Source organism: Trachinotus anak, unplaced genomic scaffold (genome assembly GCF_046630095.1).
Source record: "Trachinotus anak isolate AG129_WGS33_773 ecotype Australia unplaced genomic scaffold, CSIRO_AGI_Tana_v1 ptg000034l, whole genome shotgun sequence".
Taxonomy (NCBI): Eukaryota; Metazoa; Chordata; class Actinopteri; order Carangiformes; family Carangidae; genus Trachinotus; species Trachinotus anak.
In genome coordinates, this window is record NW_027273885.1 from 392789 (window position 1) to 416922 (window position 24134).

The 24134-nt window shown below is 45.8% G+C and overlaps 1 protein-coding gene across 3 annotated transcripts; it reads left to right on the plus strand.

Annotated features, from left to right (window-relative positions):
- The first annotated feature begins 1185 nt into the window (after window positions 1-1185).
- On the plus strand, window positions 1186-24051 carry mtnr1ba (melatonin receptor type 1Ba). Of its 3 annotated transcripts, XR_011687055.1 has the most exons (5): window positions 1186-3144; window positions 17670-17788; window positions 17909-17980; window positions 18128-23459; window positions 23557-24051. XR_011687055.1 is itself a non-coding variant. In XM_071471810.1 (4 exons), the coding sequence occupies exons 1-4, from the start codon at window positions 2949-2951 to the stop codon at window positions 18875-18877; spliced, it is 1137 nt and encodes a 378-aa protein (XP_071327911.1). In that variant the 5' UTR covers window positions 1186-2948; the 3' UTR covers window positions 18878-24051. The 3 variants fall into 3 exon arrangements, 2 of the variants coding, with proteins under 2 accessions (XP_071327911.1, XP_071327912.1); XM_071471810.1 differs by having other exon boundaries at window positions 18128-24051; XM_071471811.1 differs by lacking the exon at window positions 17909-17980 and having other exon boundaries at window positions 18128-24051.
- Window positions 24052-24134: the final 83 nt, after the last annotated feature.

The following is a 24134-nucleotide window of genomic DNA, read 5'->3' on the forward strand; positions in this document are numbered from 1 at the left end:
CTTTCTGAGCCCTTTCCAGACAGAAGCAGAGTCGTTGGCTGAGAACTGGAGCTGAAGTTTCTCAGAGTACAGACGTTTAGCTTCTCTCACCGCTTTGCTAAACCTGTACTTGGACTCTTTAAACCTGTCCCTGTCCCTGCTCCTGAAAGCTTCCTCTTTTGCCTCCTGAGCTGACTGAGCTTAGCTGTGAACCAGGGTTTGTCATTGTTATAACTCACCCTGGTGCATGATGGGATACAACAGTCCTCACAGAAGCTGATGTATGACGTCACAGCCTCTGTGAACTCATCCAGACTGTTGGAAGCAGTCCTGAACACCTCCCAGTCAGTGCAGTCCAAACATGCCCGCAGATCCTCTATGGCTTCACTGCTCCACTGCTTCCATGTCCTCACAACAGGTTTACACAGTTTTAGTTTCTGCCTGTATGTGGGAATCAGGTGGACCATGACATGGTCAGAGTGGCCCAGTGCAGCCCGGGGGACGGCGTGATAAGCACCACTGATTGTGGTGTAACAGTGGTCCAGAGTGTTCCCCTCTCTGGTCGGGCAATTAACAAACTGTCTGTATTTGGGCAGTTCGTGGCTGAGGTTCCCTTTGTTAAAATCACCAAGGACAATAACTACGGAGTCCGGGTTGGTCCGCTCCACACACAGTATCTGCTGTGGCCTGTGGTGGGATGTAAACACCGACCAGGATGATTGAGGTGAACTCACGGGGGGAGTAGAAGGGCCTGCAGTTTATGATGAAAGTCTCCAGGTCAGGAGAACAGTGCTGCAGGATCACTGTCACGTCTCTGCACCAGCCACTGTTTGCATAAAAGCAGATTCCTCCACCTTTGGTTTTGCCGGACAGCTCTGTGTCGCGATCCGCTCTGAAGAGCTGGAAGCCGGCCAGCTCCAGCGCAGAGTCCGGATCGATCCACACAGCCACGTCTCTGTGAAGCACAGAACGGCAGATGAGGAAAAGTCTCTGTTCTTCTGCACCAGTAGCTGAAGTTCATCCAGCTTGTTGGGCAGTGAACGCACGTTGGAGAGAAAGATACCTGGGAGCGGTGTGCGGAGTCCGCGCCGGCGGAGACGCGCATGCGCACCAGCACGTTTTCCTCTCCTCCGGCGTTTCACTGCGAGAGCGACGGTCAGTGACCTCTGACCAAAGTGTCCAATAATTCCACAGGTGAGTCGAGAAAAGTAGGAAAAAAATCCTCTGGAGCTGTTTCTCTGATATTAATGAGCTCTTCTCTGGTGAAAGAGCTCCGGAAACCAAGGCAGAAAACTGGGTTTACAAAGAAAATAAGGTGAAAAAGTGCGCACCAACACACCGAGGCAGCTTCCGCGGCGCCATGGCGACAGAAAGTTCTTTACCATGGAGCCTTTAACTCTACAAGGACTCTGTCAGACTGTAACAAATGAGGTCAGAGGTCGTCTGTCAGCAGGTTACTATGACCCACAGTTAGGTTCTGTTGCTAGGCAACATCTAGTGGTCGTAGTGACGATGACAGGAGCAAAGGGAAAAGTGCGGTGACGTAGTTTATAGAGCGACAGAGTCCACGTCAGGAGGAGGTTGGGGTGGATGGATGAATATGACCCAGGAGAGCGGTGTTCGATTCCCATGTGACAGGAGCAGCTTATGTTGTTTCTGTGATCCATGACCGTTTGTTGTTGTTATTGTAACCATGACAACAAAGATCGTCAAGTCAAGTCAGATTTTATTTATATAGCACCAGAGACACTTTCTGAATAGAGGAGGTCTGGACCTTCTCTTTAAAGTATAAGAAAGAGACTCAACAGTTCCCATGAGAGCAGCACGTGGCAACAGCGGCAAGGAGGAACTTCCTTTAAGAACCAGGCTCAGGGTGGGCGGCCATCTGCCTTAGTGTTAACCATAATACTGCTACTGATATAAAAATAGTGTTAATGAAAGTTAATAACAGTAACAATTAGTATTATTCATATTAATAAATCGTTGGGGAAGTTCTTATTTTAACCCAGATCACCATCTTTTCCATCATAGTAACCATGGTGATGAAGGCAGGTACACCTATCAGAGGGTTGATGGATGTTGGAGGATTAGTTGATTTAACTCCATTATAGAATTTAATCAATCAAACAATCTATCAGACTTAATTTATATACACTTTTAAAAATCCTAAACCAGAGGAGATGTGTTGAAGTGAGTCCCACCTGAAGAGAAATAAAGTAGTGTGACTGAGAGGAGGCGCAGCAGTGTTCTCAGTCATTTATAATAAGATTTAGATTTAGTGAGACAGTGAAATGTAGAGAAGATCAGAGACAGTAGCAGGGACACACCTGTGAGGTTACCTGTGGAATCAGAAGGTATCTTCTGATGAGGTGATGGTGATGGTGATGGTGATGATGAAGAGGCAGTACAGGTCTGTGTTTGCTCATCCAAACTTTAATCAGTTTAATTAGTGATGACAGGTGACACTAACTGGAACTAGGATCCGAAAACAAACGCGGGCCACCACAGTGAGCACCAGCCGAGCAGTGCGCACCACACGGGGGCTGTGGAGACAGCAGCGGAGGCCAGAGGAGGCTCAGTCCCACAGACAACAGAGCAGAGGGGGGGCGGGGGTGAGAGGAGCGGAGAGGGGACGGAGATGTGTCTGAGAGGCAGAGCAGAGGAGCAGAGGAGAGACAGAGGAGGTGAGAGAATAGGACGTGTGGGGCGGCGCATCCCTGCTCCCAACATCCAGGGTCCCCGCGTCGTCTATGGGTCTCTGCGGGCCGGCTCGCTCCGGGGGGACTGGCAGCGGCGCGGCGGAGGCGGCTCCGGACTTTGGCGCAGGTTACGCGGCCGGACGCTGTGACAGTGCAACGAGAACCCGCGGAAACTGAGGGACGGACTGAGGACTGCCACAGTGAAGCAGCGGCATGCCAGCGATCTGTCACACCGGCCGCGGGGTGTGAGGGAGGGGCGGGACAGAGGCTATGGACACGCCGGAGGACGACTCGCTGCTGAAGAACCGGACGGAACACGGGCCGGAGCCGAGCCGGGGGGCAGAGCGTCCTGCATGGGCAGTGACGGCGCTGGCCAGCGTGCTGATCTTCACCACGGTGGTGGACGTCCTGGGAAACCTGCTGGTCATCGTGTCGGTGCTGAGGAACCGTAAATTACGGAATGCGGGTAAGAAGCTGAAAGCCATTGTTTTACCAGGTAGTGTGTGTGTGTGTGTGTGTGTGTGTGTGTGTGTGTGTCTGTCTGTGTGTGTGTGTGTCTGTGTGTGTCTGTCTGTGTGTCTGTGTGTCTGTCTGTGTGTCTGTCTGTGTGTGTGTGTGTGTGTGTGTGTGTGTGTGTGTCTGTGTGTCTGTCTGTGTGTGTGTGTGTGTGTGTGTGTGTGTGTGTGTCTGTGTGTCTGTCTGTGTGTGTGTGTGTGTGTGTGTGTGTGTCTGTGTGTGTGTGTGTGTGTGTGTGTGTGTGTGTAAACAACAGAGGCTTCATGTGGCTCTGCAGAGAAATGACATCCAGAGGTGAACCTCAGTGAGAGCCTGACAACATGAAACCGTCTCCACATGTGAATGAGCAGAGATGAATGAATGAATGAATGAGATTAAGTCTCAGTGAAGATCCTGCAGAGATGCTGCTGCTCTGCTTCACTCACTGAGCCTCATCTGCCACTGTCTCAATGAACTTGTCTGTGAAATGGATCAGTTTCCATGAGATCCAGTGTCTGTAGGCTCAGTTAGGCCACGCCTCCAGCAGGTTGAAGGTCTCACCTGTATGTCACAGTTCAGGACTGAAGATTTGAGCCTGGATGATGCAGCTGGTTTAACTGAGGGACTGAAGTCAAGGCTCACACACATCCTGGAAAACCTGGATAACGCTCGACCACTTGACCAAACACATGGAAAATGAGAGAAAAAGTACAATGTCCTGGAAAATATAATTTTGTCTTGGAAAATAATTTGAACATTCTCCTGTTTTGGTTCAGGATCAGGTTGAGGACGACAGTTTTGAAAAGGTTTCTGTCAGTTGTGTTTGGCAGTGGTGTGAACGCACCCCAAAGTCTCTGCTGCTGCTGACTGTGGTCGTTTGTATCAGGTCTATAGATTATATAATGTGATTGAATAATGTGTTAGCATGTTTGGTTCAGGTGCTAGCTTGTTTAGCCTGAAGCTAAAGGTTTAAGGTTTTGATTCATACAGGTTCAGATGTGTTGGTTCATTGCTGAGAGTTTTAATAATAAATGTGAAGCTGGGTCAATACAATGAACAGGAGCCAACTGTGTGTCAGTCAAACACCGGCTGAGAGACAGATTCAGTTACTGGTGTTCACACAGAAATGGTTCATATGATTCATAAACTGACTGTGAACCATCGTCACTACTGTTAACCAGTGTGTGTGAACGCATTTAAAGTGTGTCTCTCTTAGTTGTGTTTTTATTTTAGGGAGCAGACAACATGAAAATTCACCTGACAAACTGCAGGTTGGAAAGGGTTCATGTTTATAATGTAGAAAGCAGTCTGACTTAGTGACTTCTGATTGGCTGACTGTTTGCAGAGTGATCCAATAAAAATATAGCAGATCTCAGGTAAACAGTCTGCTGGGTCCAGGTGGGCGGGGCTTGGGGCGTGGCTGAGGACGGTGACTGCTTTGTTGTGACATCACAAAGTTCCAGAAGTCCTGACGGCTGGTTTTAAGGCTCAGTTTCTGAATACAGGCTGTGTACATTTCTCTGTGGACTGAGGCTTTGATACTTTCACAGTATTAATATAGAACCTAGACCTGCTTTATAATCACAAACACATGGACATCTACCTTTAGACTGGATGGAGCTTTAAAATTTGAGGGATCCACTGCTTGATGACACTCCAGTCGTAGTTCTGCCAAATAATCCAAGAATCAAGCTGTCAGTTTGTCGGCTACCCTGTCAGTTTAAGGAGAGGATTAAGGATAGTAATTGTGACTGGGACATGTCTGTAATTCTAGCCCTGTCCAAATCTGCTATGTAAGAAATCATTACTTCTGTAAAAATCCCGCCTCTTTGACTAACTGCAAAATGGCCAGAAAAAATATCCTCAGGTAGAATTAGTTCCATCTGAATTGACATCCTCGAGATTTGTTGGCATAATTCTGCAGGGGCCCTGTGTGGCTTCACAAACCATGTCATTGTGGATCCTCGGCTTAAATTGCACTTGAGAGGCTGAACTGAATAAGCCACAAACTCTCAAGTGTGACCCAGTTGTGAGTTTGCTCCCGAAGCCATTCTGTGTTGTTGTTATTATTCAACGTCAGCTGCAGGAGGAATTTACGATGCACACACCATTCTTCATGTGAAGGATGGAGGAGACACTGTTTATTGCCCCAAGGAAGGTTTTTAATTCCTCAACCCCACAGACTGAGGAACAGACATCAGGAGTATCTCACCATGGGTTTGGAGGCTACACATTTCCACAGGTCTGCCTGAAGAAAACAGGGGAAAGTGTGAAGAACATTTGGGGCAGGTTGAAGAGACGCTGTTGAGTTGCATCATGGGAAGAGTGGGATCCATTTTTATGCAGCGTCTGGGCACTAAAGGTCAGAAAAGCTCTGCTTCAGCCATTTTTTATTTAAACTGTCTGAGTTCCTGAGTTTATGCCGCTGTATTACCCCATAGATCAGCTGCTTGAGTCAGGCAGAGCTCAGCGCAGATGCAACTGTGCTGTTGAGTTGTTTTGTGTTGAACAGACAGGTGTCTCTGCTCCGTTTATATCAGTGAGGGTATCTGTGCTCTCCGAACTGTGACGCAGTGCTTAGTGCAGCTCCAGCGTTCCATCAGGTTCAGGCCGGGCGGGCCCCTGGGTGCCTCGAAATCATGGCCCATTTGAACTAGTCCTAGATCTGTGTCCTCATCCAGAAATGGCAGCCTACAATGACTGCATGCATTCTGTCACAGGACAGAATCAGTTCAGTGGATCCTTACACCATTTCACTTCTTAAAATCTGATCCTGCATGCCGCAGAGTGTAACGTTAATACAGCTAATCGAGGGTAGCATGATCAGTTCTTGATCACGTGATTAACCTCTGGGTACCGAAACTTGGCACAGAAAGACAAGGCATGTTTTGATATTTGGTACTACCGAAGCATTTCGGTCGGTGCCTTAAAAGAACCGAAGTTCGGTACCCAGCCCTAGTGATGTCTCACTTCACTGTTGGTTATCTAATACAGTTCATCTGGTCGAGTTTTGTATTAAACACAGACTAACGAGGACTAACTAAGGAATAACAGATCTCAGATTTTACAACAGGACAATGAATAATAAAGGTTACCCATGGCCCCCCTGTGGTCCAGGTGGCCAATCAGCAGATAGGGGAGTGTAGTTCCAAAGAGCCTCAGAAATCCCACAGCTAATGAAAAGGAGCCAATTAGAGAGAAGTATAGAGGGAGAGAGGGGGCTCCTGAGGCACAATGGATGAGAGAGCTTTGATACAAGTTATCCAGAGACAGAGAGAGAGAGAGCGAGAGAGACAGACAGAGAGAGACAGAGAGAGAGACAGAGAGAGAGAGAGAGAGAGAGAGAGAGAGAGAGAGAGAGTCTCATCATCTCTTCACAGATTATCTCCGTCTCTCTGCTTTTGTCTGCATCTGTCTCTGTCTCCTTCATCTTTTTGCCCTTTTTGTGTGGAGGGGTAAATTCAGAAACCATCAAACACCATTAACAGTACAGGAAACACCAACATTACACCCAGATGTTGAGCTTGTCAGTCCAACACCATGGTGTTCCACCAGATGTTGGAGCCTGGCTGCAGGGATTAGCTCCAATCCAGCCACAACAGTATTAGTGAGGTCCAGCACTGACCTCCATCCCCGAGGTGCTGGATGAGGTGAAGGTCGGGCTCTGTGCAGGCCACTTGTTGCTGACTCAGACCTCCACCCAGCTCCTGGACCCTCCCTGCACACTGACAGTCTCAGTCCAGACTGTTGTGGTCTGTGGTTCCCTGATGGTGGAACCAGCTCCTGAGGTCTATCAGTCTCCCATAGTTCAACAGGACTGAGACCTGGAGACTCTCATGACGTCCCAGTCAGCCTGAATCCATCACAGATCCCGTTCACACCAGGAAACTGGGATGTTCCTCACACTTTTGAAAACCATAATGAGGATTCTGCACCAGCAGCAGAGTACCCCAGAGCCCCGCCAGCGCTGCCCCCGCCATGAGAGAACCAGCACAGTCTATATTAAGCATCAGAAGGAATTGACAGTGTCTCTCTATTAATACCTGAGAGGATGTCGGCGAGCATCTATAATTGATAGAACTGCTGCTTGTGTTGCTTTTCAGAGTTACTGTGCTCAGATCAGTGTTTATTCCCAACTCACTCTCACAGTATTTGTTTGTGAAACAGTCACAAAATTGAATCTGTTGATGGACGTGAACACGTGTAAAAGTTCGTGTCCATGTCCACGAGTGAACAGATCTGAGGGAGACATGTCCGAGTCTGCAGCTTTGAAACAAGGAGGAAACGTTCAGATTATATAACTCTAATCTGCCTTTACATTGACCTCTGTAGAGGTCAGAGGTCAGAGAGGGAGAGGGAGAGAGAGAGAGAGCAGCCTCAGATGACCTGTGAATCTTTCTCTCTCGTTCTCTCAGATCACTGTTGGGCTGTGCAGTGAAAACTTTCTGAAATGCTCATTGTCCTCCTCCTCCTCCTCCTCGTCCTCTCTGGATTCTTCATCCATCCCTCCTGCCTGTGAACCTCCTCTCTGCTAAGATTATGTGGTCAGGTTGTTGGTATGAAGCGTTGAGAGACAACTGAGGAGAGAAAACTGAATTTAAATGACGGAGTCTGACAGAGGTCAGATGCTTCCTGACTGGAACAGGCCCAGCTGACAGGGTCCACCTGAGGAGGTTTGTTGTTGTGGACATGATGTCTCAGTAACATGTCGACACAAATGGTCACTTGGACACGAGGATGAACTGGGGGGGGGGGCTCCTAGTTTGTACCAGACTGTAAACATGTTTCTTTCTGCTGTAAAGTTGGACATTTGAACATGGGAGTCTCTGGGGACTGACTCACTGCTGGAGCCAGACTCTGGTGGTCATTAGAGGAACTGCAGCCTTCAGCTTCAGGTTTCAGGAGGTTGATGTTTGGTCTCCTCCAGCTCCTGAGGGAAGCGTCCGTCTCTTTAGCAGCTAAAAGCTTCACTATGTTCACCAGCTGTTCTCTGACTGAGTCTGTGCAGTAATGAGTGATACGACCTGAAGTGACTTCACTCAGTTAATTGTTCTTGTTGGAGTGGACACCATGTTTAATTTGAAGAGATGTAGAAAGATCTTTTACCTTTGGATTCATTCATCACTTTAATTATTTTATGCTTTAGTAATTGATTCCCTCCAGAGGCAGGTGGCCTGCTGATCCCAGGTCTGTTCTCCTACCACAGCAAAATAATGGCTTAAGCTTCAGAGGGAGATAAGAAACACTCACGTTCTCTCCCTCTCCCTCCGTATGGCTTTCAAACAGCACTCACAGCTTCTATTAATAGCAGCAGCGAGTGCAGCGAGCTCCAGCTGTGAACGCTGGTCTGAGGTCAGCGCATCAGAGCCGCTCTGACACTGAGGCAGTGACTGTGTTGTTTTAATCCTAATAAGTTTAATACTGTGAACACAAAGTCATCATGACTCAAAAGAAACACAGCTCTGCTTCTGTTCATAATGTAGAAGACTTATTTTACCAGGTTGTGTGTTAATAATGTGTGAAGAGCCTCAGTCAATCATCTGACAGGAGACATTTTCAGTGGGACCTCTTCTGTGATCTGGTCTGGTCTGATCTGGTCTGATCAGTTCTGGTCTGATCAGGTCTGGTCTGGTCTGATCTGATCTGGTCTGGTCTTCATGTGACTGTGTGAGTCTCTGATTTATATAATGATATATAAGAGACATGGACACAAAGTGAATTATCAATTTACTTCATAGAGAATATTAATGTCACATTCAGGTGTCAATTAAACACCAACACAACGTTAACAGTTTATGTAATAACCACAGTGAGACCAGCAGACAGGCTGTGGTTCCCCCCTGAGTTTTCGGGCCCTCGGGCCTGTTCTTGGTGGGGCCATTCAGTAATGCATCCATGAGTACAGTAGCCATGTGAGACCAAAATACACAACATCTCCTCCGTTGTTCTGTTTGTTTGAGGGATGAGATCAGTCCTCAGGTTTTCTGTTGCTACACATCTGGAACAGTGACCAGTTATTTTTACTCTGTGGAAAAAAGAACGAAGTGTGAAGGTCAACCACGGAGACCCTGACTGTTAATTTAGCCTCTGCCAGGTTGTTCGCTCTGCATGACGTTGTGTCCTCGAAGGTAAAATCAATCCGCTCATGATGTCACAGCTCCTGAGGATGAGGAGAAGTTACTGTTGGACTGTTCCTGACTTTTCAGTGAGAACAGAAGCTTTTGGCTTCGTCTCAAATCTGCTTGTCGATGCCTTGCCCCCCCCCCCCCCCCCCCCCCCTCCGAGGATGCAGCAGGTTGTCTCTTAACAGTGATGTCCATGACAACAGACAGCCCAGGGTCACTGCAGGTGTCCTCTCTACCTGCCGGGAGATGGATGTGTCTGCAGTGTGTGACAGGAAGCTGAGGTTCAGTGTAATTAGTCTCTGTCCTGTTCCGTGTCCCTGATGCTGAAGCAGTTGGCTTTTATTCTGTGTCAGACAGAGACACTTCGCTCTGTAAAGACGAGGCTGACGTGGAAGTGAATCTGGTCACCCCCCTTTTATCACATGATGACATCATGATGGGGTCCAATCACATCTCTCACTTTTCCTCTTGTTGTGCACATGACAATAAAAGTTAATTCACTCTGAAGTCTCTCTGCTTCCATCAACGTCCACTGTGGACAACATGAAGATGAACATTGAGGTTTACTGATGGTGAATGTGTTCAAAATCGTTTTCACTCAGGAAACACAGACTAACTGAATAAACAGGTCTGAAAACTGTAAAAGTTTTACCTGTAGAGTCCACTCAGGTAAATGTGACCTGTGTGGATCAGGTGGATCTCAGCAGAACCTCATCAGTGTTGTGTTAACGGATCAGTTGATGTGAGGACTGAACAGCTGATTGTTTAGAATCATCCCCAGCTGCTGTCTCCTCCCTCTGCGCCGCACTAACCTAACGTGATTCAGTGGATTCCCCTGACGTTTATTTATCTGAAGGAGGCAGCTGCCGTCATGTTGATCCACCAGACGCACACAGACACACACCCAGCTGCTGACGACAGGCGCGACACCTCACCACACATGCAACACACAACACTTGACAACAAAGTCCAGACCTTGACAACAACCCCTGCGGCTGACAACTCGCACCTGTGCCTTTAGACGACAAACCCGTCTTCACGTCCTGCGTCACGCCGCGTGGTCGGCGGTCGTGCTGCGCTCCAGTCTGAGGCTGCTGCAGATGTATCACTGGCTGTCCTGCTTTAGAAGAAGAAGACACAAACTGATGAAACACACAACCCCTCATGTGACCTAGAAAACACACAACTATGCAGCTGATTGCACCCCAACACCTCTGATGGACGAGCGTTGCCATGGAAACAGAGAAATCTCCGCTCAGCAAAAAGAAACATAAAATGTTACAGCAGCTGTTTTGCAGCATAAACCAAAGTACAAATGAACCTTTAACCTTTGTTTTTAAACTTTACATTTTCCATAAAGTTCTTGACGTTCGGGTTTCAGATCCTGTTGAAGGAGAAAAGACAGTTTTAACAGGCGACACTCACCTGAGACGACGTTAAAATGGTTCAGGACTTTTAATTAGTTTTGACTTTTTTCAATTTCAGATCAGTCAGTTTTATGAGGATGTGGTGAGGATAGGGGGGATTTTGACTTAATTTGGGGGTGGGGTTTATTTTGCTGGAACCAATCAGAAGTGACGGATACATTTGTCCTGTCAGTGCTAATTTCCTCATTAACTGATGACACAGGCTCATCTCCGTCCTGCCTCTTCATCTGCAGCATCGTGGCCGATCCCTCCTCTTTCTCTGTGCTCCTGAGCTGTTTCCCAGTCCTGCATCAAATGTGCCTGGACAATGAAGGATCTAACATTTCCCAAGATTCACTGCACTCCAGTAATGACAGGAAACAAGACTGAGGATCACAGTTAAAAATAACTAATGTAAACATTTTGTGAATAAAAGTTATGTGTTGTCAAGGCAACAGGTTCGGTGAGGGTGGACACTGTAGACAAGACCGTCTCGTTTCAGTTCGCGGTCTACAGCAGCTACAAAGGGCCACACCTTCGTAAACCGGGTCCTCTGAAGGATGTGGCCCCTGAATCAGGACACAGTCTTATCTCCCACAATACACAGTGAAGGGCCTGGAATATCCTTGAAGACCTTGACTGATTCCAGGTGATGGATGGAGGAGAAAGGATGAAACACAAAGAGGGAATAGTAAAACTCAGAGATGTGAGGTGTTTTGTGTGTGTGTGTGTGTATGTGTCACTGTGCAGTCTCAGCACAAGCTTTGATGTGGACGCAGCATCACATGTATTGAAACCATCATAGCTCTGGATGTTTCCCCTCCTTTGTTCTCCTGTCCCTCCCCCCATGTTTCCATCACATCCACCCCCCCCCCCCCCCCCCCCCCCCCCACACACACACACACACACACACACACACACACACACAGCCCCCCACCCTCCTCCTCCTCCTCCTCCTCCTCCTCCTCCTCCTCCTCCTCCTCTTCCTCCTCTCCTTCCCTGTACTTGACTGTCACCATCAATCAGCGGTGAGCTTCGTCATTCAGAGTCGTCCCTGCCAGCAGAGGTGTTGAAGGAGAGCCTCATCTCCTGAACAACTGGCCTCCGTAACGAGGATCTGGTCTCTGGATGGCTGGTTCAAATGGAACTGGGGGATGGGGGAGAAGTTCTAATAAAGAACGTGATAGTAGAGAGAATGAGGGATGGGAGGGAAGAATGAAATGGGAGGAGACAGATGAGGTAACTGGGGAGAAAGAGAGGGAGAGGGGGGTTTTATAATAGCGTGTGGAGGGTATGTGGGGGGGTGAGAAGGACACTGTAGGTCACACAGACATTTATGTGCTGAGGGGGGCAGGATGTCAGCATTAAACCCCCACATGCCTCAGGTGCACAGTCTCCTGTGCATTGTATCAGGCACCTCTGCAGCCCCGGAGCACAACGCGCTAACATCGTGTTTGCTCCTCTGATGTATGACTCACTTTTAATGGCTCCGGCACACCGACCATCCTCACTGACAAATGGCTGCAATTAACCCCCCCACACTGTGATGGTGCTTCCTCCCAGCCCCAGTTAACAGGAGCACTCAGGAGCCTCCATTAGCATAAATGCAACGTTCAAAAAGCGAGATGGGAGAATCCATTGCTGCCTGAGCTGTAACCTTGTTGATGTGAGCTGCGCTGGTCTGATCAGTTATGACATCATTTTACAGTGTGATGTCAGAAGTCTGAGAAAACTGTAACAGTGACCCAACAAAGTCCAACAGGTGAAGAAACGTGAGCAGTCAGACAGGTGGGAAACAGGAAGTCAACTGAAAGGGACACAACTGCACAGACTGTAAATTAACTGAAGAACCAACATCACAAACACAGTCAGCTGAGCCGACGCTGAGCCGAGAGCTAGCAGCTAGCTAAATGTGACAGCAACAACCCATCACTCAAACAGGCCACGCCCTCAATTCTCCATAACTTTAGTGCTTAATAAAATGTGAACAGGTGAGTTGTATAAATTCAGCCGTACAGGTGTCATGAAGGAGGAAATGATCTCTAGAGACCAGAACAGTTTCTGTACCAGGCTGTAAACATGTTTCTTTCTGCTGTAAAGACATTTGAACATGGGAGTCTGTGGGGACTGACTCACTGCTGGAGCCAGACTCTAGTGGTTGTTAGAGGAACTGCAGCTCTCAGCTCTTCTCTGTTTCCTCCTCCGTCCACTCTCCTCCAGAGTCTTCAGCCTCTAAAACAGAGACTCTCAGAAACTGGACCCGTTTTAGTCTAAACCTCCAGGTTGTGTTGTAGTCTGGACAGACACAAACAGAGACCTTTGGAAACGATGATGTAGACGCCCTCGGTGGCTCCTGATTGGCTCTTATCAGCCTGGACTACCAGTGGTGAAACAACATGGAGAATGAATGAAAGTGTTACTGACCTTGTTGTCTCTGCAGCAGCTGTTGTTCAGCTCAGTTCTGGATTTGAACTCTACAACTGTCTCTGCTGTAACTCCTTCAGAGGATTTACTGGAACTAAGCAACTGAGAGGAGACAACCTGCTTCCTGTTTACACCTGCTCGCACATGCTCAGTGTGGGTCAACAGTCATGTGATGTGTATTCAGGTGTGTTGGTGTGCTATATTTTTCAACCTCAAACCCCACCCCCACCCCCACCCCCCTATTGTGGAGGAAAACTGTGTAGACAAGCAGTTCCAGCAGGAAGTGAGCCAATAATTTTACCCTTCATCTAATCTGGAGGTTTGTTCCCAAACTGTCTGTCTTCTTCTTCTTCTCCTGTATCTTCACCGCCAGACTAAGACAAGCAGGAGTTGGTAAAAGCTGCATGAAGCTGAATGAACCTAAAACATATTCATCTATGAAAGTGAGTGAGAAATCTAAATAACAATGTTCAGGGTCAGAGAGGCTGAAGTGGTTCGCTCTGCCTCGTCTTCCTCTCAGCAGACGCCACCATGCAGCTGCCGCTCTGAACCTTTTCTTTTTCAGCTGTTTTTTTCTGTAATGAGGACGCAGACAGGAAACAGGGGGAGAGACATCTGAGTGGCCCTTCAGATGATGACACACTGTGGAGGACCTCCTTCTGCTGTGGAGAGCACTAATCATCCAATACTCTCACAGAGATCAACTTAACAGCCCCGTTAATGAACACCAGTGATGTCACTGCTGATGTCAGCGCATGAATATTACATAAAATCTTACGCAATATGTCATAAAAGCTTCATATGCACAGACATATGAAACATGTTTTTCAGAGGGAGCTCATGAACGGTTGATATTCATCAGCTGTGAACCACAGTAAAGACAGACGAAGGTCATGAGGTGAGAACCTGCAGAGACTGTCCTATAACAAACGAGGTCAGAGGTCGTCTGACAGCAGGTTATTATGACCCATACTCTCTGTGCAGTCAGTGTGTTTAATATTGTCACCATGACAACCATGGTCTGGTACGCCTGTCGCCGTAGGGGTGTTAGGAGACACTGCTGTGGGTCGTATCAGAGGGTTGATGGTTGGTCAGACTGGAGGACTGGTCAGTGGACTGGTCAGTGGACTGGTTGAAGGACTGGTTGAAGGACTGGTTGGAGAGTTAGGTTACAGGTTACAAACTGACCTCAGGCTGAAATCAGTACGGGCTCAGATTAGGGTCAAAAAGATCTTGAGCTTGTAAAGTGAAATAGTTTGTTGTAAACCTATAAATTCAATTCAATTCAATTTTATTTGTATAGCGCCAAATCATAATCTACATTATCTCAAGGCACTTTACAGGGTCAGGTCAAGACCTTACTTTGTTACAGAGAAAAACCCAACAGTTCCCACAAAGAGCAGCGCTTGGCGACAGGGGGGAGGAAAAACTCCCTTTAACAGGAAGAAACCTCCAACAGAACCAGGCTCAGGGTGGGGGGGGGTCTGCCTCGACCGGTTGGGTTTAGGAGAAGATAAAAAAGAGGGGGTGGGGGGAGGAGAGAGGAGAGAAGAGAGAGAGAGAGACCAGGAACAGCTGTGTAGGTAATGGTGTTATCAATAATAATGAACAGTAAATCAGTTCATTCATGGGGGTGTGGTCACGTGACCCTGACAGCGATGGCAGCTCAGGAGACATCTACCTTTAACAGAGGCAGAGCCAGCGACTCCACTGAGTCACAGCGATGTGTGGTCGGTCGTCCTCAGCGGCGCCATCAGCGGGTTGTGGCAGGTCTGTCTGCCATGTTGCATCTGAGGGTCAGGGAGACGTTCCCACGGCGACAGCACAGACTGTCACAGCCTCTCAGGTGTTTCTCAGCATCTCAGCAACACTGAACCAGAGTCAGACTCTGCAGCCGTTTGTCAGAGAAAGCTCTAAATATGTGACCTGTAGTGACCCTGAGAGCCTCCTGCCTGTGTCTGTGTCTGTCTGTGTCTGTATCTGTATCTGTGTCTGTCTCTCTGTCTGTGTCTGTGTCTCTGTCTGTGTCTGTATCTGTGTCTGTCTCTCTGTCTGTGTCTGTGTGTGTCCCTCATCGCTCCACGTGGATCAACTGTCTCCTCTGATGTTGATCCTCTTCCATCTCTTTACAGTCGTTTGTCCCACAAACACTGATTCATCTGTACGATTGTCTCCTTTAATTCTTTATTTGTACTTTACATTTCTCTGCAAAGCACTTCCTGTTTCTAGATGTATAAAATAAATGGACTTGACTGATCCTCTTGTATTTTCAGCTGTAATCAGTTCTACATAGCTGTTTGTTTTTCTGTTTTTTTGTTTTGTATGTGTGTGTGTGTGTGTGTGTTTGTTGTGTTGTGTTCGTAATACTCACTTCGGCCACAAGAGGGTGGCGTGCACCACCACCTCAGTTTAAATAGGTCCTCCAGCTTCATGTGGCCCTCTGGGTCAGTGGTTCCTTGCCTTTGTGCCGGGGCCCACTGGTGGGCTGCGAAGGTATTACAAGTGTTGTTGTTTGCAGAAGAATGGAAAGATTTATTTATTAAAAAAACACATAAATAGAAAAAATGTTTTTTAAATGTTTCACAGTGAATGATCTTTAAAAATATAACAAATGTTTGAAAACTCCTTCACTGTTATGTGATCACTGTGATAAGAACCTGTGTCGCTGCTGCACCACATCATGTGCTTGTTAAACACTGTCTCATGATCAGATGAGCTTCTGTTTCAGTTCAGTCCTGAATGTTTGATCGTTAGAAAATAAAAAGTGCTCTGAGAACATATTATTTGTCCTCCATATTGTTACAGCGTCAGATGTGGGCAGACAGACTTTTCTTCAAGTGGTGATGAGTTGGAAAAGGTTGAGATTTTTAGTTTCTCCTCATGCCTTCTAAACACAAGCTCCAGACAATGTGAGTTATCAGCTTATGCAACAACACAGGTCTGTCTTTTGCTCAGAAGTATATTGATGTAAATGTAAAATTTGTTGTTCATTGTAAATTCAAGATTTTAAAGTGGCCAACACTTAAACACAATGACTGTCACCCGACAGCCTGCGGGCCACGTCCCGCCCGCCACAGCTATCCATCCGGCCGACAGAGTATGAATGAATTCAGAAAATGTTCAGTCTTTAGGATCTATCAGCTTTTAGCTTCAAACTGCCACAATATCAGAATTCACCACCACATATCAGAGCTGCTGTGTTCAAAGATCAGAGCAGAGCACAGGAACTTTTAGTCCTGTGATAACTGAACCAACAGAAATCATCAGTCTCTGCAGACGCTTCAGGCTCAGTTGTTAGTTTAGAGTTCATCTGTTATAATGTAACAAGTTACAGGTTAGTGACGGTTCAAATGGAACCAGTCGGTCTAACTGGTCGTGTGTCGTGTCATGCTGGTGTCACCAACAGCTCCTGACAGTTTCATCTCCTCCACATCAGGAGGACTGTTTGGTTACTGGGTGTCAAGCTTTGATTTTAATGGTGTTGTGTGTCTGTAAGTGTGTGGAAGTGTGTGTTGGTGGTTTGAGCACAGGCATCAGTCTCAATCTCTCAGTAACATTTTAGTCAACAGTCATTTATAGTTTCATCTCCTGTGACCATGTTTGTGAAATGTGCAGGAGCATGCATCACACTGTGCAGGTGCAGTTAGACTCACACAGACTCACACAGGTGGAGTTAGATAACAACACATTAACCTGACAGCAGCACAATTTAGACAATATGGAACCTTTAAGTTTTAACAGGTCCTCTGGGATCCACAGTTAAACACTCATGACTCCATCTGACTCTTCTTGTCAACTCAGGAACTAAATTCTTCTTGAACTCCCTCATAAATGACCTTTGTACAATTACAATGTGAATAAATGAAACTCTTATTAATGGTGTGTCAATGCAAAGACCCATGATCAGGTGCCAATGATCAGATACAGATCAAATGTTCAAGGTCCACACAGTCTAAAGGTAGATGTCCATGTGTTTGTGATTATAAAGCAGGTCTAGCTTCTATATTAATACTGTGAAAGTATCAAAGCCTCAGTCCACAGAGAAATGCACACAGCCTGTATTCAGAAACTGAGCCTTAAAACCAGCCGTCAGGACTTCTGCAACTTTGTGATGTCACAACAAAGCAATCAGAGGCTCAGAGCCTCTCTTCTGATTGGCTGACTGACCTGAGAGAAGCCTGAGAGAGGAGATGTAAAACTACACTGAGATGGTTTTTGGTTCTTAAAACCACAGATATATCTTCTGATGGAGATCAACACTTCAGATAAAACACAGAAGAAGAGTAAAACATGGACTTTTAATAAATGTTTATCCAGATAATTAGACTGTTGATACTAACATAAACACTCTGTCACCCGTTTCTCCAGTTTGTGCATCTTTATCTTTTTGCTCCTGCTTATATGAGGAAATGATTTTGCTTACAGCGGAGACACTGAACAACAGATCCACTAGAGAACAGAGGTTCAGATCAGCTGTGAGGTGTGGCCATGTATACACCTGCTGCAGGTTGTCACATTGTTTCCTCTCCTGTCCTTCACAGGAAATGTCTTTGTGGTGAGTCTGGCCTTCGCTGACCTGGTGGTGGCGTTCTACCCCTACCCTCTGGTGTTGTACGCCATCTTCCATGACGGCTGGTCACTAGGTGAGACCCAGTGCAAGGTGAGCCATGACTGAATATCTAATGCTGCTAATGCTAACCCTTGATCCTATTTCTACAGTGTGTACAGTCTGTGTGACCTTTGACCTTCAGCTCAGTTAAAGAAAATCTCACTTTAACAGGTAAAAACAGGAGGAGCCTCAGGTAGAGGACCACAGGAGGGGCTGATGTCAGTACCAGTCAGTGTTGATAAAGTGAGAGTTCAGGTTCTAAAGAGGAACCACCTGACCACAGTCTGAACGTCCCTGTAAATGACAAAGCTCAGTTTTTAGACAATTAGTACAATTAACAAGTATTTTGTGGTGTAATTTACTCCAACACTTCCTGTCTGTCTGTCTCAGGTGAGCGGTTTCCTGATGGGCTTGAGCGTCATTGGCTCCATCTTCAACATAACAGGCATCGCCATCAACCGCTACTGTTACATCTGCCACAGCTTCAGCTACGACAAGCTGTACAGCTACCGCAACACGCTGCTGCTGGTGGCGCTCATCTGGCTGCTCACCGTCGTAGCCATTGTACCCAACTTCTTCGTCGGCTCACTACGGTACGACCCACGCGTCTACTCGTGCACGTTTGCGCAGACGGTCAGCACATCCTACACCATCACTGTGGTGGTCATCCACTTCTTCGTCCCCATCGCTGTGGTCACCTTCTGCTACCTGCGCATCTGGATCCTAGTCATTCAGGTGAGACGGAAGGTAAGGTCAGAGGTCCGTCCTCGCATCAAGCCCAGTGACCTGAGGAACTTCATCACCATGTTTGTGGTGTTCGTGCTGTTTGCTATTTGTTGGGCGCCGCTCAACTTCATCGGGCTTGCTGTTGCTATCAACCCTGAGGCTGTGGCACCTCGCATCCCAGAGTGGCTGTTCGTGGTCAGCTACTTCATGGCTTACTTCAACAGTTGCCTTAACGCGATCATCTACGGCCTGCTGAACCAGAACTTCCGCAGGGAGTACAAGCGGATCATCATGTCTGTGTGGATGCCCCACCTCTTTTTCCAGGAGACGTCACGGGGGGGCACTGAGGGCATGAAGAGTAAGCCCTCACCAGGACTCAATAACAATGAGCAGGTGAAAGGAGAAACTCTGTGACTCTGTTTTCCTCCTCTTTCATCTCCTCGCTCCTCCTCCTCTGTGTTTATGCAGTGCCATCACTCACACTTTGATTACAACAGCTGGATTATCCATTCTCTTAGTGCCATTCATTAAACCTGAGGCTCATCAGTTTTGAAGACATTACTTTTAAACTAGTAGATGATTGTTATTTTTCATGTGCAGTAAAACACCTGATAACGAGTAAAACTATGACAACAGATTTCCTGAGCACATTCACCCTGTGAATTCAGTCCATAATCCATTGTTTACATTTGATCCTGCATCACATGATTCAGTAATGATTCAGTGCCAGTGAAAGATAGAGTGTGACCTCTATGTAGCAAGAGAGAAGGTGGAGGTGGTGGATGGACATGTAGCATGTATGACTACAGGTGCCAGTATTGTTAAAAATACATGATTTAAATACTGATTTAATCATCTGCAGTGTGTAATGTAAATCCTCATCTAGCAGCAGGTTGAGACACTGATCTTTACTCTGGTGCTCAAACTTTTCATTTTCAGTTGCACGACTGTTTCACACGAGCAAAGCTGTCATTTCTCCCAACAGTTCCAGCAACTAAGGAACCCAAACAGAAAAACCTGAACTTTTGTTGCTTTTGTACCATCTCTAGAAAAACACAGCAAAGATGAGGCAAATTAATCTGACAGATTCAAAATTTTTTTCACGGTTAAATGGAGCAGGAGCTTGACAGACAGATCAGGGCAGCAATGTGCAGTAAAGCTCTCGATGTACCAGTCGATCTTCGTTCACCTCACCTGTGGTCACGAGCTCCGAGTAGAGACCAAAAGAATGAGATCTGGATTCACGAGGCTGAAATGAGTTTCCTCTGCAGGTGTCTGGACTCAGCCTGAGAGACAGTGAGGAGATCTGACATCAGGGAGCTCGGAGTAGAGTCCCTGCTCCTTCATGGTGAAAGGAGCCAGCTGAGGTGGTTCAGACATCTGGTCAGGATCCTCCTGGACACCTTCCTCCAGAGGTTCTCTGGGCAGCTGGGAGAAGACCCCGGGGTAGACCCAGAACTCACTGCAGGGATTACATGTCCCATCTGGCCTGGGAACACCTCAGGATCCCCCAGGAGGAGCTGGAGAGAGACGTCTGGACCACTCTGCTGCCACCATGAACCAACCCTGGATAAAGAAAAATGGATGGATGGAAGATTTAAATAAACAGTTTCCACAGATAAACAGAACAAAACTGTTGTGTGCAGAGGCAGTGAGGGAGGGAGTAGAGAGCAATAAGAAACTCCAAAGCCTTCAGCTTTCATCTCTTCCTGCTATAATTGAATGATTTTTGTCATCTGAGACCATGTTTCCTTTTTTAAATAAGAAAACCAAAACTGATGAGTCTCAAACATGCATCACAACTTGTGTATGTATCATGTTTTGTACACCTCAGGGTGCCTGCCTCCTCTTCTGTTTGGGCAATATGTATTTGAAAGAGAAGGCATCAGAAGATTAGTAATTTAGGTGTATCACATACATCATGAAGTCCATGATGGTTGTCTGAAGGTCCACACAGTGGCTTCATCATCCTCTGGATTTCTGTACTGTACTTAGTAATGTACTGCTGTGCTGTGTTTGGCGCACCAAATGTTTTTAAAGGTATATTGTATATCAGTAATTATTGTATTTTTGATTTTTAACAGAAAAGTTACTCAGTTATTTTCTCATGAATTTTTTTTATAAGCATTGGGAAATGCACTACAGCATGATGACTCCCCAACAGATGTCTCTCACTTTGTTACTGGTGGATGCCTCAAATTTCTAATGGACACGTCCATGGTTTGTTAAAGGTGCCTGATTTATTGTTCATCGCCTCAAAATGAAGACTTTACCAAAAACAACAGAAGACGACGGTGGAGTTACATCACTCCACATCACTCATCAGCTGATAGCATTAGTGTCGAGGTGTGTTCACACTGAGGCCAGTTTTACAGGTGACAGGTGTGCATATGACACGTGAGTGGACATGGACATGACTTCAGTTCATGAAAGTAATCAGAGGAAAATCTTTAATTACCATTAACACCACCATAACTACAACCAAACCTCCAGCTCACACACTGACCCACAATTCAGTTTATCTCCAGTTGGAGAAACTGTCCTCAATAGACTGGACTCTAGTCCCCAAAAGTAACCTATGACAGACACACACACACACACAGGTATACATGGGGTGGTCACTCTTTCATATGATCCACTTTCAGATAAATCTATAGATCACTTCATTCAAGGTTTCTGCATTTAGATATTTAGTCGCGGCTAATCAGCAGCTGAGAAACAGCTAGCTGCTAACCCTAACCCGAGCTTGGCTCAGGGGGAGACCTGATGTGACGTGATGGTCCTGACCTGCTGCTCTCTGCTTTGTTCAAACTACAACAGGTGACAAAACAATGTTAGAGAACATGCAAAACTGACACACAGGTAAACAAGAGATCATAGCCGTGTCCCAGTCCAGGGGCCACAGTCGATGAAGGTGTGGCCCTTTGTCGCCGTCGTAGACCGTGAAGGCTAAACTGAAACTGAGACCGTCTGGTCACCAGCTGTTCCCGCCCTTACCTCGTCACCTAGCAACCGTAAAATCGTATAAGCTTTCTTCACATGTAACTTGAGGTTTCCAGGTCCTTGGTTTTAACAGTTGTACCGTTACTGTTGAACCGAGCTGAAACACATCACTGACATTAACAGCTGATCCTCTGTGCTGTTCACCGACAGATTATTTTCATGACCAGCGCAGTGAATCCTGGGATAGGAAAGGAAGGATGCATTTGAAACGGGACGACCAGGTCACGCCGCTGTGACGGTCAGACTTCAGATGCAGCCTCTGAACTGGTTCATAGTTTATAGAACAGGTTTTAGAGAATTGTCTGTTTTAGATGAGCTCCTCAGGTGTAGACCTGATCAGATGTTACAGGTATGTAGGAGTCATATGACCACACATGACACACAGAGTTGCTGTGATTCCATGATAAAGATGTTTAATGTATGAAGATGCCAGATTTCAGCAGGTTATGCGCCTGTAGCTTTGATGTTGTGCTTCTGCAGACACTGCTAGCTATCTTACCGTTAGCATCTGTACACTCTGTAGGGTCACTAATAAAACTGGCCTCTGAGTTCGGTATGAACACACCTAAGTCATCAGACAGGTGCAGTTCTATAAGAGCAGAACGTTCAGGTGTGTGAGCCTGTGATAGAGTCATGACACAAACCCTGAAGGTATAAAAGCACAATTATCTCTGAAGCCCGGGTGACAGTGTACTTATGCAGTTTACAGGTTTAAATCTTAGTAAAGTTTTAATCTTAGTAATGATGAGAATCACCACTTTCTCTATGCATTTCATACGTCATATCACTACCAGAGAACATGACGGCAAAAGAAACTTACTGTACTTGTGAATAATGCTACTACTGTTTTTATCCAGTCTATCTTAGTAACAGCGCCAGGTGAATCAGCAGGAGCAGGCTGATGTCCAGGCCTGCCATGCTGTATTCCACATTGGTAAAGAATGTGCATGAGTTTTTTCTGACTGATCTGTTTGAATTATATTTCATGACCTCTTCTTTTGCTTTGGGTTGGATGATAACTGTGAAACACTGCTGCTGAAACGAATAAGGTAATGAAACAGTAATTATGATGATGAAGAATTGTTAGGAAGCGATGATGCATATTAAATATGTCTACTGTAAATGCAAAAAGACTTTGTTTTGTTTTTAAAGGAGCACTAAACAATTTTCTAATGGATTTTCTTCAAACATTCTTTCTCACATACATCAGACTGGTGTGACTCTTACAAGCATTTCAACAATAATCCCACAGGTCTTAAATGAGCGCAGTGTACTGGAGCTGATGCACGACAGTGCAGTTCAAGGTCATACTGTAAAAACTCAAATAAAAACTAAACTTGATTATATATGACATTTTATACTGGTAATGAAATGTCAAACCAACACTGGAAATGAAAGTATATTATCAGTTATCTTACATTAGTTGGCTAAACTGTAAATTAAGGCTTAAGATAAATCTAGCTAACAATTACAGTTAGCTAAATAATAATTTAGGGATAAACTTAGAACATTAGTTAGCTAAACTATAACTTAAGGCAAAAGTAGGAAACTTCCTAATATTAGTTAGCTAAATTATAATTTAAGGCTAAAGTTAGAACATTAGCGAGCTAAACTATAACTTAAGGCAAAAGTTGGAAACTAGCTCACATTAGTTGGCTAAAGTATAACTTAATCCTAAAGTTAAAAAACTAGCCAACATTAGTTAGCTGAAATGTAACTTAAGGCTAAAGTAGAAACAAACTAACACTAGTGTTCATCTGTAGCTACTTGGCACAATCAAATTAAGAAACTCTGAAGGAAGTAAAGAAAGTGAAGTGTAAATTAGAGTAAAGTGTAGTAGTGTAAAGAGCTAACAGTGTCTGTGCGACACACGAGCCAGACAGACAACTAGTGTCAAGGGAAGGAAACGGTTCAGTCCACAGTTCACCGTATCACAAGATACAATTTCAGCCGCACAAATATGGGAAATACATTGTTATGTTTACAATTACAGGTAAGAAGAATATATAAATGTGTCAACTGTTTTTACTTGTTTTGGGGGGGCCCAATCCTTATGTGGGGTGGGGTGTGTGTGTCTGTCCGTCTGTCAGTCATCTGTTTCCTGTTGTATCCGGCCTGACCCTGGCATCATCACGGGACCTGAACATTGACATCACCTGCGCTCAGCTGAAGGCCGTGTTCTGACAGATCCCTTCTCAGTTATTCTGCTGAACATTGTTTTACTCAGTTATTTAAAATGCTTTTGTCTATTTTTCTTTCTGAAATTTACTCTTAATGGTTACTGTGGTTATTGTTTTCAATCATTTTTATTTCCTTCTATGTTTACATTCTATATTTATTTCCTAATATCCATATATTATATTTTATACTTAGTTCTTTTCCATACAGTAGTGTAACTTCTTCATATGTATGTGGGTTTTCCTAATTAGACTCACATCTACAACCACTGAAGTGTCCAGTCAGACGGTAGTAGAGGTTGGGGGTGTTACAGTGCCTCCTATCGACAGCTTCCTTCACTGCACTAAATGTTTTCTATGTGCTTGTGTTTTTCTTTAAATAAAGAATTGGTTCTTAACTTTGCCTGACTTTGATTTGTGTTTCATAATTTCCTTACAACACAGAGTTGAGGCTGATTGCACAGAGTTCAGAGTGTTGATATTAGATTTCT

Coding starts and splice junctions, on each gene's coding strand:
- mtnr1ba (XM_071471810.1), top strand. CDS start 2,949: ATGGACACGCCGGAGGACGACTCGCTGCTGAAGAACCGGACGGAACAC. Junction 17,789..17,908: donor TAGGTGAGACCCAGTGCAAG/GTGAGCCATGAC, acceptor TCACTTTAACAG/GTAAAAACAGGAGGAGCCTC. Junction 17,981..18,127: donor TACCAGTCAGTGTTGATAAA/GTGAGAGTTCAG, acceptor TGTCTGTCTCAG/GTGAGCGGTTTCCTGATGGG.